The 17206-nt window shown below is 34.4% G+C and overlaps 1 protein-coding gene across 3 annotated transcripts; it reads left to right on the forward strand.

The window, feature by feature from the left end:
- The first annotated feature begins 13972 nt into the window (after positions 1 to 13972).
- LOC127126912 (acyl-coenzyme A thioesterase 2, chloroplastic) lies at positions 13973 to 16331 on the forward strand. 3 transcript variants are annotated; one of them, XM_051055946.1, is made up of 5 exons: positions 13979 to 14624; positions 14730 to 14907; positions 15168 to 15634; positions 15719 to 15847; positions 15952 to 16331. In XM_051055946.1, exons 1-5 carry the CDS (start codon positions 14208 to 14210, stop codon positions 16111 to 16113), a joined length of 1353 nt encoding a protein of 450 aa, XP_050911903.1. In that variant the 5' UTR covers positions 13979 to 14207; the 3' UTR covers positions 16114 to 16331. The 3 variants fall into 3 exon arrangements, with proteins under 3 accessions (XP_050911901.1, XP_050911903.1, XP_050911902.1); XM_051055945.1 differs by having other exon boundaries at positions 13981 to 14624; positions 15156 to 15634; XM_051055944.1 differs by having other exon boundaries at positions 13973 to 14624; positions 15168 to 15847.
- Positions 16332 to 17206: the final 875 nt, after the last annotated feature.

The raw sequence follows: 17206 nt of genomic DNA on the forward strand, positions 1-17206 counted from the left end.
ATCTCATGATTAAGTCACACTTGATACATTAAACGGACTATCTATTCTAGGGACTTTATTAGACAAACATAATAAAGAAAAATCCTTTTATTATTAATAAATAATTCGATACAAGTACCAAAAGTATTGGCCTCTAGGGCTTACACCAACAATCTCCCACTAGCACTAGAGCCAATCAGGCATACCCCTAATGCCCCTAGATCTAGTATGGCCATCATGCTTCTACTGCGCAAGAGGCTTTGTCAGTGGGTCAGCAATATTGTCAAGTGTAGGTACTCTGCATATTGTCACATCTCCTCTATATATTATCTCTTGAATGAGATGATAACGCCTAAGTATGTGTTTGGATCGTTGGTGAGATCTAGGTTCCTTAGCTTGTGCCATAGCACCATTGTTATCACAATAGAGACCAATAGGATCCATAATGCTAAGAACTGTGCCAAGTTCACTAATGAACTTTTTGATCCAAACAGCTTCCTTTGCTGCACTTGAGGCAGCAATATACTCGGTCTCGGTTGTAGAATCAGCAATTGTATCTTGCTTTGAACTTTTCCAGCTCACAGCGCCATCGTTTAAGCAAAACACATAATCAGATTGCGATCTAAAGTCATCCTTATCTGTCTAGAAGCTAGCATCGGTGTATCCAATTACAGCTAGCTCTTCCTGACCTCCATATATCAAGAATGAGTCCTTAGTCCTTCTCAAATACTTAAGGATATTCTTGACAGCTACCCAATGAGCATCACCAGGATCAAATTGGTACCTACTCGTTGCACTTAAAGCATACGAGACATCTGGTCGAGTACATAACATGGCATACATGATAGATCCTATTGCAGATGCATATGGAATCTTATTCATGCGATCCCTTCCTTCCTTAGTTGAAGGGGATTGTGTTTTTGATAGACACAGGCCATGTTGCATAGGTATGAATCCTTTCTTGGAATCATGCATATTAAAGCGTCTCAACACTTTGTCTATGTACGTACTCTGTCTTAGGCCAAGCAATTTTTATTATCTATCTCTATAGATTCTGATTCCTAATATATAGGTTGTTTCACCTAGGTCCTTCATAGAAAAGTATTTTCCCAACCAAGACTTTACTTGTTGCAGGGTAGGGACATCATTTACAATAAGTAATATGTCATCTACATATAATACCAGGAAAATGATCATGCTCCCACTAACCTTCTTGTAGACACAACGCTCATCTTCGTTCTTGATGAATCCATATTGTTTTATTGTTTCATCAAAACGAAGATTCCAGCTTCTGGAAGCTTACTTCAATCCATAGATTGATCTTTGTAACTTACATATCTTTTGGGCTTCTTCTGGTATGTCAAATCCTTCAGGTTGTGTCATGTACACATCCTCAAGAAGATTCCCGTTAAGGAAAGCGGTTTTGACATCCATCTGCCACATTTCATAATCATGATATGATGCGATAGCATGTAAAATCCGAACATATTTAAGCATTGCAGTTGGTGAAAAGGTTTCATCATAGTCAACCCCATGAATTTGTTTATATCCTTTTGCAACCAGTCTTGCCTTATAGGCATGTATCTTACCATCCATGTCAGTCTTCTTTTTGAAGACCCACTTGCATCCTATAGGGTTAACTCCTACAGGAGGCTCTACCAAGGTCCAAACTTGGTTTGTGTAGATGGAATCCATTTCAGATTCCATGGCTTCTAGCCACTTCTCAGACTCGGGACCAGTTATGGCCTCTTGGTAGGTCACAGACTCATCTTGATCCATGAGTAATACATCACCTTGATCAGTTATGAGATACCCATATCTCTCAGGTAGGTGACGTATCTTGCTTGACCTACGCTGGTCTTGTTCTACTTGAGCAGGTTTCTCTTCCACAACTACTTATGTTTCCTACTCTAATTCCTCCATAGGTGTATCAATGCTTTGTGATTCTTGAATTTCTTCAAGCTCTACTTTCCTCCCACTTATTCCTTTGGAAATAAAATACTTTTCTAGGAAAACTCCAGTTCGAGCGACAAACACTTTTCCCTCAGAAGAATTGTAGAAGTAATACCCTCTTGTTTCTTTAGGATACCCCACAAATAAGCATTTGTCAGATTTGGGCTCAAGCTTAGTTGAAATTTGTCGTTTCACATAAACTTCACAACCCCAAATCTTCATGTAAGACATATGTGGTTTCTTACCACTCCATATCTCATATGGTGTCTTCTCAACCTTTTTGGATGGAACACGGTTAAGTGTGTAAGTTGTTGTCAATAGTGCATGTCCCCAAAAGGAGTTTGGAAGATCGGCGTGACTCATCATGGATCGGACTATGTCTAACAGGTTTGATTTCTTCTCTCAGATACACCATTCCATTGGGGTGTTCCAGGAGGAGTAAGTTGGGATAGGATCCCACACTCTTTCAGATGGTCATCAAACTCTAGGCTTAAATACTCACCACCTCGATCTGGTCGAAGAGTTTTAATATTCTTATTATTGGTGTAAGCCCTAGAGGCCAATACTTTTGGTACTTGTATCGAATTATTTATTAATAATAAAAGGCTTTTTCTTTATTACGTTTGTTTAATAAAGTCCCTAGAATAGCTAGTCTGTTTAATGTATCAAGTATGACTTAATCATGAGATCACATTAAACATAAGGACACTATTCTTAAAGTATCCGTAGTCGAGCTTTAGTGTGAAGTGGGATAACATTAAAGCATTAAGACTATTATGTTTGTAGACTGATGATCACATCTCATGGATCATGGATAAAGAGTTATCAAGTCTTAAACATAGGTATGAATGTTAAGAGTAATATTTATACCGGATTGACCCGCTATGAGAATACTATATAGAAAGTTATGCAAAGTGTCATAAGTTATTCTCATGGTGATAATAGTGTATTCCACTCTTCGACCTGAAACCACTATGGACCCTAGATGTAGAGTCGAGTGCTTTATTGCTGATCCAACGTTGTCCGTAACTGGATAACCATAAAGACAGTTGATGGGTACTCCACGAAGCATGCTGAGGGACATGAGTGACCTAGATGGAATTTGCCCATCCTGCATAACAGGATAAATGTCTATGGGCCCAATATTGAACTGGACAAGGATGACACGGTCTATGCCTTGTGTTCAATATAGACATAAGGGCAAAAGGATAATTATACACATAAGTATTATCACAGAAGGAATTGTCAGATCACATGACATTTTCGTGTCTTGGGTAGCAGTGATGTGTTGCTAGATACCGCTCACTGTTTATTATGTTAAATGCGTGATTTAATATAATTGTCAACGTCACGAAAACCTACAGGGTTACACACAAAGGACGGACTGATGAGAGATAGAGTAACTAAGGAATACCGTAAGGTACGGTGCCCTTAAGTGAATTATAGAACATCGTAAGGTACGGTGTACTTGAGTAGAATACGAAATATGGTAAGGTACCATGGGTTTAAGTGATTTTGGGCATATTATAAGATATGGGCCAAAATACACTTAAGTGGGCCTTTTAGCTTGAAGCCCACACAAGTGGTTCTATAAATAGAACCCTTGTGCAGAAGCATTAATGGCGGTTGCATTATTTTCGTTTTCTCTCTCTCTCTCTCACTCACTCACTCAAAGCCTTCATTCGTACCAGCTAGCACTGAGATTGAAGGAATCCGTTCGTGTGGACTGAGTAGAGACGTTGTCATCGTTCAACGTTCGTGATCGCTCCGTGGATCTGCATCAAAGGTTTTGATCGTCACAAGAGATCTGCACCAAAGGTTTCAATCGTCATAAGAGGTAAATATTCTATCACTGATCATGACCATTCGTAAGGATCTCTAAAGGAGAAAATTTTAATTTCCGCTGCGTTTTGGACCGCAATTCTCCTACACTTATCTAGTTGGTTTTGTACTTCATTCTTGAATTCCTTGAACTTTTCAAAGGACACTAATTTGTGTTTCATTAAATACACATAACCATATCTACTGAAGTCATCAGTAAATGTGATGAAGTACTGAAAACCTCCTCTGGCTGGTATGTTCAGTGGTCCACATACATCAGTATGTATGAGGGCCAAAATATCATTAGCTCTTTCACCTTTTCCTGTGAATGGAGACTTTGTCATCTTTCCAATTAAACAAGATTTGCATGTCTCATATGATTCATAATTAAAAGAGTCCAAGAGTCCATCTTTATGGAGTTTGGAAATGCGTTTCTCATTTATGTGGCCTAATCAACAATCCCAAAGGTAAGTTGGATTTAACTCATTAGGTTTCATCCTTTTAGTATTAATGTTATAAATAGGCATTTCAATATCAAGGACATATAGTCCATTGTTCATTTGTGCAGTAGCATAGAATATATCATTCAAATAAATTGAGCAATAATTGTTCTTTATTATAAATGAAAAACCAAACTTGTCCAAACAAGAAATGGAAATAATATTCCTGCTAATTGCAGGTACATAATAACAGTTCTCTAACTGAATTATTAAACCACTAGGTAAAGTTAATACATAAGTTCCTACGGCTAAAGCAGCAACCTTTACTCCATTGCCAACTCGTAGGTCAACTTCACCTTTTGCCAAATCTCTACTCCTTTTTAGCCCCTGCACATTGGTACAAATGTGAGAACCGCATCCAGTATCTAATACCCATGATGCAGAAGTAGATAAATTAATTTCAATAACAAAAATACCTGAAGTTGAAGTCTCTACTCCATTCTTCTTATCTTCCAGGTACTTTGGGCAGTTTCTTTTCCAGTGTCCGGTCTTACCGCAATAGAAGCAGGTGCCTTCCTTTGCTATGCCTCCACTAGGCTTCAAAGCAGCAACAATGGGTTTGGGTTTGGCAACTTCCTTGCCTTTCCCTTTATCACCCTGCTTGGTGGGTCTTTTGTTCTGTCTCTTTCCATTTCCGATCATCAGAATGGACTTCCCTTTTGACTTCAGATTCTGCTCAGCAGTTCTTAACATGGCTAGCAGTTCAGGAAGAGATTTGTCCATATCATTCATATTGAAATTTAGGATAAATTGACTGAATCTATCTGGCAACGATTGCAAGATCAAATCATCCTCAAGTTCCTTTATGAGAGGAAAACCCAACCTCTCAAGGTTTTCCACATACCTAATCATCTTGAGCACATGGGGACCTACAGGGGCTTCCTCAGCTAACTTGTCTTGAAAAAAGGCTTTTGAAACTTCAAACCTTTCATGATTTGCTTGCTCTTGATAGAACATCTTCAGGTGTTCGATCATATCGTACGCTGCCATGTTCTCATGTTGCTTTTGCAACTCTGAGTTCATGGTAGCTAGCATGAGACAAGTAGTTTCATTGGCATCATCGACATGCTTCTTATAAGCATCTCTTTCTGCCTTAGGTGCAGAACTAGGAGGTTCCTCTTCAAGAACAAGTTTCTCCAAGACATACAGCTTTCTATCATGTTTGAGGACAATCCTCATATTTCGGTGTCAATCCAGAAAATTTGTCCCAAACAATTTTTCCTTGTCAAGGATTGATCGAAAAATGTTGTTAGAGGTGTTTGTTGTCATGGTAATCTACATGAAAATAATGAAAATATAAGTATCAATAACATATTTAATTAGGCCTTTAATTAAATATGCTCCCACTATTTTACTCAAAACAAATGACCCTCACCATTTGATTTGGAAAATCCCGTTGGAAGATTTTCTAAAGGGTCGAGATCCACATTTCACTTTGTTTTAAGTTCGCGTAGGCAGATTACACAAAACTAGGTTATTTAGGTAGGAACTCCTTCCAATTGTATCTAATACAACTCTCGAATATTTTAGTTGGGTGAATAACTCCTTATTCCAATCCATCACATGGATCATTTCCAACTCTTGCTTCTAAACATATATAATCTTATTATAATTTGTTTAGTTAAGTTTGACCCATTGTTTTAGCAATTGGATATTACAATTATCCCATCACACCTTACTAATATAGAACATGCACCTCGCGTAGACGAAATTTTTAATGAACAATTCATTTGAAATCGACGTCGTCTTTCGCCTCAACACTTGATACTTTAAAGCACAACTCTTGCACAGTCACAACCCTAATCGCATAACTCTTTGAAAATATAACCCTTGTGCCGTCATTAACCCTAATGCACCAATTTCAGACTGTCAAACACACCTCGATTGTTAATTCAGTATGATTGATCAACACGTCATTGCTTTACCATACTAATGTTGGATCAAGAAGCAAACGACCATTGATCGCTCAAAGGAAAACAACCATTAAGTGTTTGAATGAACGAAACAGAAACAGTATATCATATATACCATATTTTGCATAAGGATTACTTATATCATATATATAACTTGATCGATCTCAATTGCATAACCTATGGACGATCGATGTATCGCTGCTTCACCATACTAATGTCGGATTCCGAAGCATAGTCAACATCAATCATCCAAATCGTACACACATGATGCCAAATTTGATTACTCGTATATTCTTTGATTCATTATGTCTTTTAATCGTATTAATACAGAAAATACAGAAAATAAACAGCTATCAGATGCATGGTTTCGTATGTGGCTCTGATACCACTGAAGGAGAAGAGCGATCCAAAACGCAACGGAATTTAAAATTTCTCCTTTAGTGATCCTTACGAATGGGCATGATCAGTAATAGAATCGTTACCTCTTGTGGCGATTGTAACCTTTGATGCAGATCTACGGAGCGATCACGAACGTTGAACGATGACAACGCCTCTACTCAGTCCACACGAACAGATTCCCTCAATCTCAGTGATAGCTGCTACGAATGAAGGCTTTGAGTGAGAGAGAGAGAGAGAGAGAGAGAGAGAGAGAGAGAGAGAGAGAGAGAGAGAGAAACAGAATTGCAACTGCACAAATGCTTCTAGACAAGGGTTCTATTTATAGAACCACTTGTGTGGGCTGCAAGCTAAAAAAATCTCACTCAAGTGTATGTGGCCCATATCTTATAATATGCCAAAATCACTTAAGCGCGTGGTACCTTACCATATTTCGTATTCTACTTAAGTACACCGTACCTTACGATGTTCTACAATTCACTTAAGTGAACCGTGCATTACGGTATTCCTTAGTTACTCTATCTCTCATCAATCCGTCCTTTTGTGTGTGACCCTGTAGGTTTTCGTGGCATTGGCAATTATATTAAATCACGTATTTAACATAATAAATAGTGAGCGGTATCTAGCAACACATCACTGCTACCCAAGACATGAAAGTGTCATGTGATCTGACAAATCCTTTTGTGATAATACTTATGTGTACAATTACCCTTTTGCCCTTATGTCTATATTGAACACAAGGCATAAACCGTGTCATCCTTGTCCAATTTAATATTGGGCCCATAGACATTTATCCTGTTACGCAGGATGGGCAAATTCCATCTAGGTCACTCATGTCCCTTAGCATGCTTCGTGGAGTACCCATCAACTGTCTTTATGGTCATCCAGTTACGGAAAATGTTTGATCAGCAATAAGGCACTCGACTCTACATCTAGGGTCCATAGTGGTTTCAGGTCGAAGGGTGGTATACGCCATTATCACCATGAGAATAACTTATGACACTTTGCATAGCATTCTATATAGTATTCTCATAGCGGGTCAATCCAATATAAATATTACTCTTAATATGCATACATATGTTTAAGACTTGATAACTCCTTATCCATGATCCATGAGATGTGATCATCAGTCTATATACATAATAGTCTTAATACTTTAATATTATCCCACTTCATAATAAAGCTCGACTATGGATACTTTAAGAATAGTGTTCTTATGTTTAATATGATCTCATGATTAAGTCACGCTTGATACATTAAACGGACTATCTATTCTAGGGACTTTATTAGACAAACATAATAAAGAAAAAGCCTTTTATTATTAATAAATAATTTGATACAAGTATCAAAAGTATTGGCCTCTAGGGCTTACACCAACAGGAAATTCTCGTGAAAAAATAATTTTAGAACAAAGAGAGTAGAAAAAAACGAGAGAGATTTCCATTCATGAATGCGGTGTTTAATGAAATGAGGATAAGCCTACTTTATAAAGGAAAAGTTTTGAATCAAAAAGGAAATAATGGTTCATGTGCCATTTTAATGATTAAGAGATTTTCAATAGCTAGTATTTGATAAAATATTGCAACCCTAATCCAAAAATGGATACCCTAAAACAAATACATTGTCCTTAATCAATTAGGTCGTGTAAAAATGGCCTAATAGATTAAGAAGTAATTTACCTCACTCTAATTGATTGTAACCAGTCCTTAATCAATTAGGTCGTGTAAATTTTTTTCCAAGTGATTAGAAATACTTCTTAATCAATTCCATACAAGACTTGATAGGTTTTCAATAAGTTTTATGAAATAAGAAAGGGTTTGGAAAAAAAATTGTATGTGTGTCATTGCCTTAGTATATAAAGACTTACTATTTAGCTTTTACATTTAAATTGATCACTCAAAGAAGCGCTAAATGTAGGACCAGATGAGCTTTCACATTTTCTCTCTTTTAGACTTCAAGATCCATTGTTTGATCCATCAACTTGATTATCACTTCAATTGGATTCTTGAATTGTTTGGCTGACGAGGCTTGACATATCTTCTTGATAAGGTTGCATCATCAAAAGATATACTTTACAATCAAAATCAACTCCCCAAGTCACAAATAACTCTTAACATCCAAAGTCATTTGATTTATAAAGTGGTTATCTTCAATTTTGCTTTATAAGTTGTCATCATAAAAACCAACTAACGATCATACCTCCAAGCATATAGATCCACACAGTCCTAGGCGTGTATGTTAAAGAGTCTCTCATTGAAAAGTATATGGTCTCAATATTTGTTTATACGTGCGGGTAATCTTCCTCTTATAAACTGGTTCTGTAAGAGAATATTTGTCTTGTATATTTCATTACATAATCATGTATATATACAAGAGTATCTTTACTATCAAGACGTTACTAAATCGTAATGATAATCTCTCCGTTAATGAAACTGATTTGATAAATAAATATAAATAAATATATAGTAAATATAAAAGATATTTACATATTCTAATACAACCCTGTAGTTAAAACTAGAGGTCGTCAGATGTTGAGACTAAGCCAAAAACTATCAAAGGTTGTTGTGGAAGGATCTTAGTGAAGATGTCAGTTATTTGGTAACGTGAATGGACATGTAACACACGAACTTGACCACAAGCAACTTTCTCACGCCCAAAGTGAGTATCAATTTCAATGTGTTTAGTGCATTGATGTTGGACGAGGATGTCAAAGAGATACACATCATTTAATTTATCATAATATACTAATGTGGCCTTTGAGATAGGGCAATGTAGTTCCAAAATAAGATTCATAAGCCAACATGCATGGGATATTGCATTACTAACTCCACCATATTCAAATTTAACACTAGAATAAGATAATGTAAGTTTTCGTTTGGTACACCAAAAGATGAGGTCCCCCCCAAGATATACACAATACCCTGATTTGGACATTCTAGTGTTTAGACATCCACCCTAGTTTGCATTAGTATATATATTAGCCTATCAATGGAGGAAGGATATAGATGTAGACTGAAATCAAGAGTGCATCGAATATATCAAATAATACGCTTTAAGGAAGACATATGTTATGTTTTAATATCATGCATAAACAAGCACACTTGTTGCACAACATAAGTGATATCAAGTCTTATAAAAGTCAACTATTAAAGTGTTCCAGCAAGACTACAATACTCAGTGGGATCATGATTTGAATTTTTAGAAGATCCACTTACTTTGGTTGGTGTATCCACCGTTGTAGCAGATGGTTTGCAAGAAGACATACATGTACGCTCAATAATTTCCTTGACATATTTCTTTTGTGAAAGAATAAAACATCATAGGTGTTCGGTAACATAAATACTAAGAAAGTAATTAAGAAGACATAAATTGTTCATAGCAAATTATATCCAAGTTTAGTCATGATGGATTGAGGAAGGGAATCTAAGGAGGCATCCAAAATAATGTCATTCATATAAATAAGGATACAAGCTATGTAATTACCTCAATGGTAGATGAATGAGAAATGACCAGAGATTTTGTGATAGAAATCCAAGGTAAAAATATAGTTAGTAAATTGATAATGCTAAGCACAAGGTGCTTATTTAAGTCCATATAGTGACTTTCTAAGAGAGCATACATAATACGGGTGTTAAGGATTGCAAAAACCTAGTGGTTGATGCATGTAGACGGTTTCATCAAGACTGCCTTGAAAAAATTTATTCTTTTAAACCTCTTGGTATGCTTGTTGGCATCTTCATTCATTCTTCTTGAGAAAGGTTTCTTCTCTAACTATAGGTGCATTTTTTTCTTTGTACGCCCTCCATGGCATTTTTATGCTTGCTTGCTCTTAAATTTGTATGAACATTTTTTAAAAATGTAGTTGAGATTATTTAAATGATTAGAAATCATGAAATACTGTAAAATTTTGAGTGATATTTATTTAAAGAATTTAAATGAGTGTCATAGATGTTAAGGGTGAACAAACAGTCGATTTTGGGAGGTGGTGGACCCAAAATCTTAATCCGAGGAAAATCACAGTTGTCAACTAATAACCCAATTCCGTCATTTTATAAATCGGTTCTTACGAATTACCGTTTTTTGGTTAAGTCGGTTGTTTCAGTCAGCTAGTTTATTTGGTTGGAAACATTATTGTTTTCATCTTCTCGTCTTCTTAGTTGTGACTCCTACCTCCACATCAAATGGTGGAAAATAACACAATTATAGTTCATCCTCCTTGGGTACCTCTTGCTTGTTCGCTATATCTAATAAACTGATGATTGTGTGGTGAGGATATGAGAAACAATTAGAGATGAGATGACATATTAGATAACCCAGAGTTAATGATGATGCACTATTGTTGGGATGATATGTGTTAGATTGGTTACTTATATAACTTCTTGTTGCAGGAAAAATCAAGTGAGAAATAAAATATTATTTATCTCTTGTTTTTATAAAGAAAGTGTTGAAAAATATTGATAAGAAAATAATAATGGAACTAGAAATCGATAAGTTGAAATATGTCTTAGAGAACTCAAAGTTTCAATTTTGTATGTTGAAATGTAAAAATGAATATAAAGTGGAAACATATGAAAAAGAAAAGTGTTTGAAATTTTTATTCCTTAAAGAAATATAAGTATAATATAATAAAAAAATTGTCATTTCAATCGTCTAAAGCAAATAAGATTAATTGCTATGTCAAAAGTGAGATTATCAATGATTGTCTAAAAAAAAAGGGTTGCTTACAAATTGCATACTTTAAAGAAACCCGGAATATAAATATAACATAAGAAATGAATTGACATTTTTCATCGGGACTTTAGATTATTGGCGGAAAAATACACTTTTGTAAGTATTAAAACATAGTAGGAGTTGAAGGGAGAAGAATTCAACTGATTTATGAGTTGCAACTTCCTTATTACCACTACATGTGTAATCTTTATAATTCATGTCATTGTTTTCTTAGAATTATGAGTAACTAAATTCATTAGTGTTACGGATGAGATTATATAATTGAGTAACATGTCACTACTAGAAATAATATATTTTATGACGACGATTTCACCTCACGTATTAAAAAATCGAGGTATAATATATATATATATATATATATATATATATATATATATATATATATATATATATATATATATATATATATATATATATATATATATATATATATATATATAATATGTATTTCGTCGGTTATTTTGAAAACCGAGGGAGAAACCTATTCAGTGTACATGCTTCGAATCCCATCAGCCTCAGCTTATATTTTTATCTCATTAAAAGTGGCGCATTCTTAAATATTCAGCGTACATGCTTCAAATCCCATCAGCATCAGTTTATGTTTCTCTTTTATATATATATATATATATATATATATATATATATATATATATATATATATATATATATATATATATATATATTGTTTTAGCTTGTAACATTCAGTTTCATTTGACTAAACAACACAAACAGAATCCTAATGAATAGCCCTAAACAATGAGAGTCATAAACACATATCATCTTCAATACGAAGATGTTATGTGTTTAGTACTCTCATTTTCTTCTTCAGATATCCAAATCATTTTATTTTATTTTTTCTTCAGAGATATGGTACGTCAAACATCACTACTAATATTGTTGTCATATTGTTGTTGTTGTTCTTATTGATGTTGTTGTTATTGTTGTTATTGTTGTTGTCCTTGCTGTTGTTATTGTTGTTCTTGTTGTTGAGACCCTAAATCCTAGAGGTTGTTTTTTGACGTTATTGTTTATTGACATTGTTGTTGATGTTCTTGTTGTTTTCTTGTTCTTTTTGTTGTTGATATTGATATTGAGATTATGTTTTTTGTGATTCTTTATGCAGCTTTTATCTTGTTCTGTCGAGTTGAGTTTATTATATCTAATGTTGATTGTTTGTTTCACTAGCCTCTCTTTGAACATATAACCTACTAGTAAATTGATTTTAGAAATAATCATATGCAAAATTACGTTGTATCTGAAATTTATCTGAAACTGATTAATGATTTCTAGCATTCTATAATTCATCATTCATCTCATATTGTTTGATTGTTAAAATCTCTTAAATACTTCTCGTTTTCATTCAACTTTCTTCCATATTTGTCTATTTTTTAAAGCATCACATTTTTTGCTTTCAAGAATGAATTAGTAGAAAAGAAAGTGTTGAAGAAAGAACTTAACATTGAAGAGATTTTAATCATAAAACAACGTGAGATGAATGATGAGTTGAATGATGCTTCAAAATCACTAATCAATGTAAGTTGTTCTTCAAATATAACACAACTATTCATATAATTATTTTCCTAACCAATTTTGAGAAGTTATATGTTTAATATAGGGTTTAGTGAAATAAGCGATTCACATTATATTTAATAAACTTAAAATTGTTTCACCCCTCGATTTTACTAAATAATAGTGGCGAAAATGTGTTATACTCGTATGTGAAATTACAAATCGAGGGGACATGTGTTTTATCCATTTCAGAATTCCAAAAAGGAATTCCTATAGATTAAACCCATAATTTTTTCACATATTCGTCGGTTATTTTAAAATCGAGAGGTAAAGTTTGTATTTTTCATGACGTCTTTCATTACCTCGCATATGTAGCTGAGGTTAAATGCATTTCGCGTCCGAGATTAAATGCATTTTTTTAATAGTGTGTATTCTAAAATGAATCTCGCCGCTATGCACTGTCAGTGTAAAAAGATTTACACGGCCTATTCATCATCATCATTCGTTTGCATTACTGTATAGATTTTTAAAATAAAAGTCAAACTTATTTCAATATTCAACGTCTATGATTAACTGATGGTGTAAAATCCTTTTACACTGTCAGTATATTTTAATTAAATCCTTCAATATATATAACTTATTTTGATATATATATATATATAATTATTTTTTAATTTTTAAACAAACATAAATTGATTTACAATTATATGTTAAGAACGGAATTTCAAATTGTAATATTTAATGAAAATATCCTTAATAGATATCACCCAGACTTAAAAATAGATCCTTACAATTTCAATAGAGTCGCTAAAAATTAGGGATAAAAATACATCCTTACAATTGCAATAGAGGATAAATAGATGCTAAAAATTAGGGATAGAGAATTAAAAAATAGTAGAATTCATTCTACTAAAATCAATTATGTTAAAACTATAGTAGAATTCATTCTGTTAAAATCAATTATGTTAAAATTATAATAGAATTCATTCGGTTAAAATCAATTCTACAATACTCAAATACACATAGCAAGTACTATGGTAGAAGGGACCTTGATCTCATGGAGGCCCACGACCCATCCACATCTCTATCAGTGAAACACTATTTCCCATGTTTCATAATAGATTCCCCAAGATTTCGTCTAAAAAGTTATGCTCTTAAGTTTTCATCGAAAATAATATCAACATTATAGTAGTTGGTACTATAACTAAATTTTGCCCGTAGTGATAAAAGCGGTTAGGTTTGTGTGGATGATCTAATAATAACAGAAAACATCACCACACAACACAACACACATGTTTCTATTTCTTTTTATTAAAAAAAACAAAAACAAAAACCCACACAACACTCTACATCAGTTTTTGTTTCAGAACACTAGAATCATTCACAAAACCTAAAAACCAAACCAATGGATTTGAATTTCTCTCCTTCGATCAACAACAACACAATCCCCGTGAATGGAACAATCCCTGTTTCTTCCACCTTCGCCACAGCCACCACCCCTTTCGAAAACCCTCTCCCGTCCAACGGTTCCGGTGACCGGAAACATATAGCTTTATGGCCGGGGATGTACCATTCTCCGGTCACCACTGCTCTTTGGGAAGCAAGGACCAAAACCTTCGAGAGACTTCTTGACCCACCAAGAGATGCTCCTCCACAAAGTGAATTGGTTACCAGAACACCTTCACAGAGTAGGACCAGTATTCTGTACAATTTTTCCTCTGATTTTGTTCTTAGAGAACAATATAGAGATCCTTGGAATGATGTCAGAATTGGCAAGTTGCTTGAAGATCTTGATGCCTTGGCTGGAACCATTTCTGTTAAGGTGCCATTTCAAAGTTTCCATTTTTTAGGTTTTTCCAGGAGTTTGTTATATGGTTATTGTTGTTATAGGTTTTTATTATGTTGTTTTCTGTGTGTTGTGGAACAGCATTGTTCTGATGAAGATAGTACAACAAGGCCACTTATACTTGTCACTGCTTCTGTGGATAAGATTGTCCTAAAGAAACCAATTAGTGTTAACATTGATCTTACAATTGTTGGTTCTGTTATATGGGTTGGACGCTCCTCCATAGAAATTCAACTCGAGGTTACTCAATCCAAACAAGGTACATTTCTTAAGGCTCAGTCTCACACATAACTTACATTGTTTAATTGACATGTCCAAACTTTAAACTAGTTTAGTTTCTCAATTTGTCTGCGTGTGTTTTGTTCTGCGGTGAAGAAAATTGATTTTGAGTGAATTGGTTATGTAAAAGTTATTAAGGCTAAAAGTGAGTTGAATGTAAGTGATTATGTTTGAATAAGTCTAAAATATTGAACCACACTTGGTCGACAACTTATGTGCGTGTCACAGTGATTGATGCAGAGGACGGTGATTCAGACTCGGTAGTACTAACAGCAAACTTCATATTTGTTGCTCGAGACTCAAAAACTGGGAAGGCTGCACCTGTGAATCGGCTTTCACCAGAAACTGCACGCGAGAAACTTCTTTTTGAACAAGCCGAAGCAAGAAACAGTTTGAAAAAAAGGAAAAGAGGAGGAGAAAAGAAAGATCTTGAGAACGGGGAAGAAAAAAAACTTAAAGATCTATTGGCCGAGGGAAGAATTTTCTGTGACATGCCAGCTTTAGCCGACCGAGACAGCATTCTTCTAAGGGATACCAGCCTTGAGAATTCCTTATTATGCCAGCCACAGCAAAGGAACATCCACGGTAGAATATTTGGAGGTTTCTTGATGAATCGTGCGTTTGAGTTAGCTTTCTCGACAGCTTACGCCTTTGCTGGATTAGTTCCGTACTTTCTAGAAGTTGATCATGTTGATTTCCTCAGACCTGTGAGTACTTTTCTTCATTCTTATAAAAACAGTTGTGTATTATATGCAAAACTTGCACAGTTTTTTAAATTAACCGTTGCGCAGGTTGATGTGGGCGATTTCTTGCGTCTCAAATCATGCGTTCTGTACACTGAACTTCACGATCCTGATCAGCCACTTATCAACGTCGAAGTTGTTGCTCACGTTACAAGACCTGAGCTACGATCTAGCGAGGTATTGACCGCCTAGTCTAACTGATCTTTCATTGGTTTAACAGCTGCACTTGATTTGAAAACTTTTCTCATTATCTTTTATTCTTGTGCATCATGTGAATACAGGTATCAAATACTTTCCATTTCTCATTCACCGTCCGTCCAGAGGCAAAGGCTATGAAAAGTGGATTCAAACTTCGAAATGTAGTACCGGCAACCGAAGAAGAAGCGCGCCGGATATTAGAGCGTATAGACGCCGACAACTTGAATGAATTCTTCAGAACATAAAAAACACAACAGCAGTTAACTAGTAAACTAGTTAAAATGTGTAGCACTAGTTATATATTAGCAGAATCTAAAACAATTTGATGTAATGTAATAATTCTGCTGTCAAGCTACTGAAGGCACAAGTTTGCCTTGTACAACTACTAGCATTAAAGGGATTTGATAGAAACACTCTTCTGCTTAGGCAAGTTATATATGAATATGATTTTAGTGTTTACTCATGTTTTCAAGCAGCTTTGTGACCCTAAGAACTAGCATTTGTAAGTGAATGTGAAGAAAATCAATTTTGTTAAAATGATAAATATCAACTTTCTTAATCAGATAATTATTTTCATGCAGTTGTTCACTTCGTTTTTTGGTACATGCAGTTGTTCACTTCGTTTTTTGGTACATTCAGTCCGGGTACACACTGCAATTGAAAAATCTTGATCAATTTAAATGTACTAAGATTTTAGATGAATAAACTATTTCATGTATGCAATTAATAAATTTACTATGATTCAGTTCGGGTATACTTCTACGTTGAGTTGAGTTTGAAGAAGTGAATTTAGTCTCTGTATTACTGAAAGATATAAATGAAATAATTTTCATTTTATAAATCGGTTTTATAAAGATGAATTATACTCAATCCAAATTCTAAGATAATATTTTTTAAGTCTATTGAGTCTTACACATTTTTATGACATCCATCAATATGTAGGAAGAATGATGGGTTAAACTCAATCAAGATGAAGTAGAAATGTTTAGATTCTTCTAAACTAGAGAAACTAACAAATACTTCTTCTTTAACATATTCAAGTATGTTTTTGTTTCCACTTTCTTTGGGTAAGTCTCAATTTTGTAACTAATATTGGATACTTGATTTTGAAATCACAATAGACACTTCCCACACATTTTTCTATTTATTCACTTTGTGCTATCAATAGCCATATCATATAGAACCTTTATAATTGTAGATGGTCAAATGAGATATTTAAATAAGGTCATTTATGTTAGAATTAATTTATTTTTCAGAAATTTATAAAAAAAAAATTATTAGATGATATTTTAATATTTCTACTTAAGTTTCACTTGTATTTAAGTAAGTGAGTGTGTG

This window comes from Lathyrus oleraceus, chromosome 3 (genome assembly GCF_024323335.1).
Source record: "Lathyrus oleraceus cultivar Zhongwan6 chromosome 3, CAAS_Psat_ZW6_1.0, whole genome shotgun sequence".
Lineage (NCBI taxonomy): Eukaryota > Viridiplantae > Streptophyta > Magnoliopsida > Fabales > Fabaceae > Lathyrus > Lathyrus oleraceus.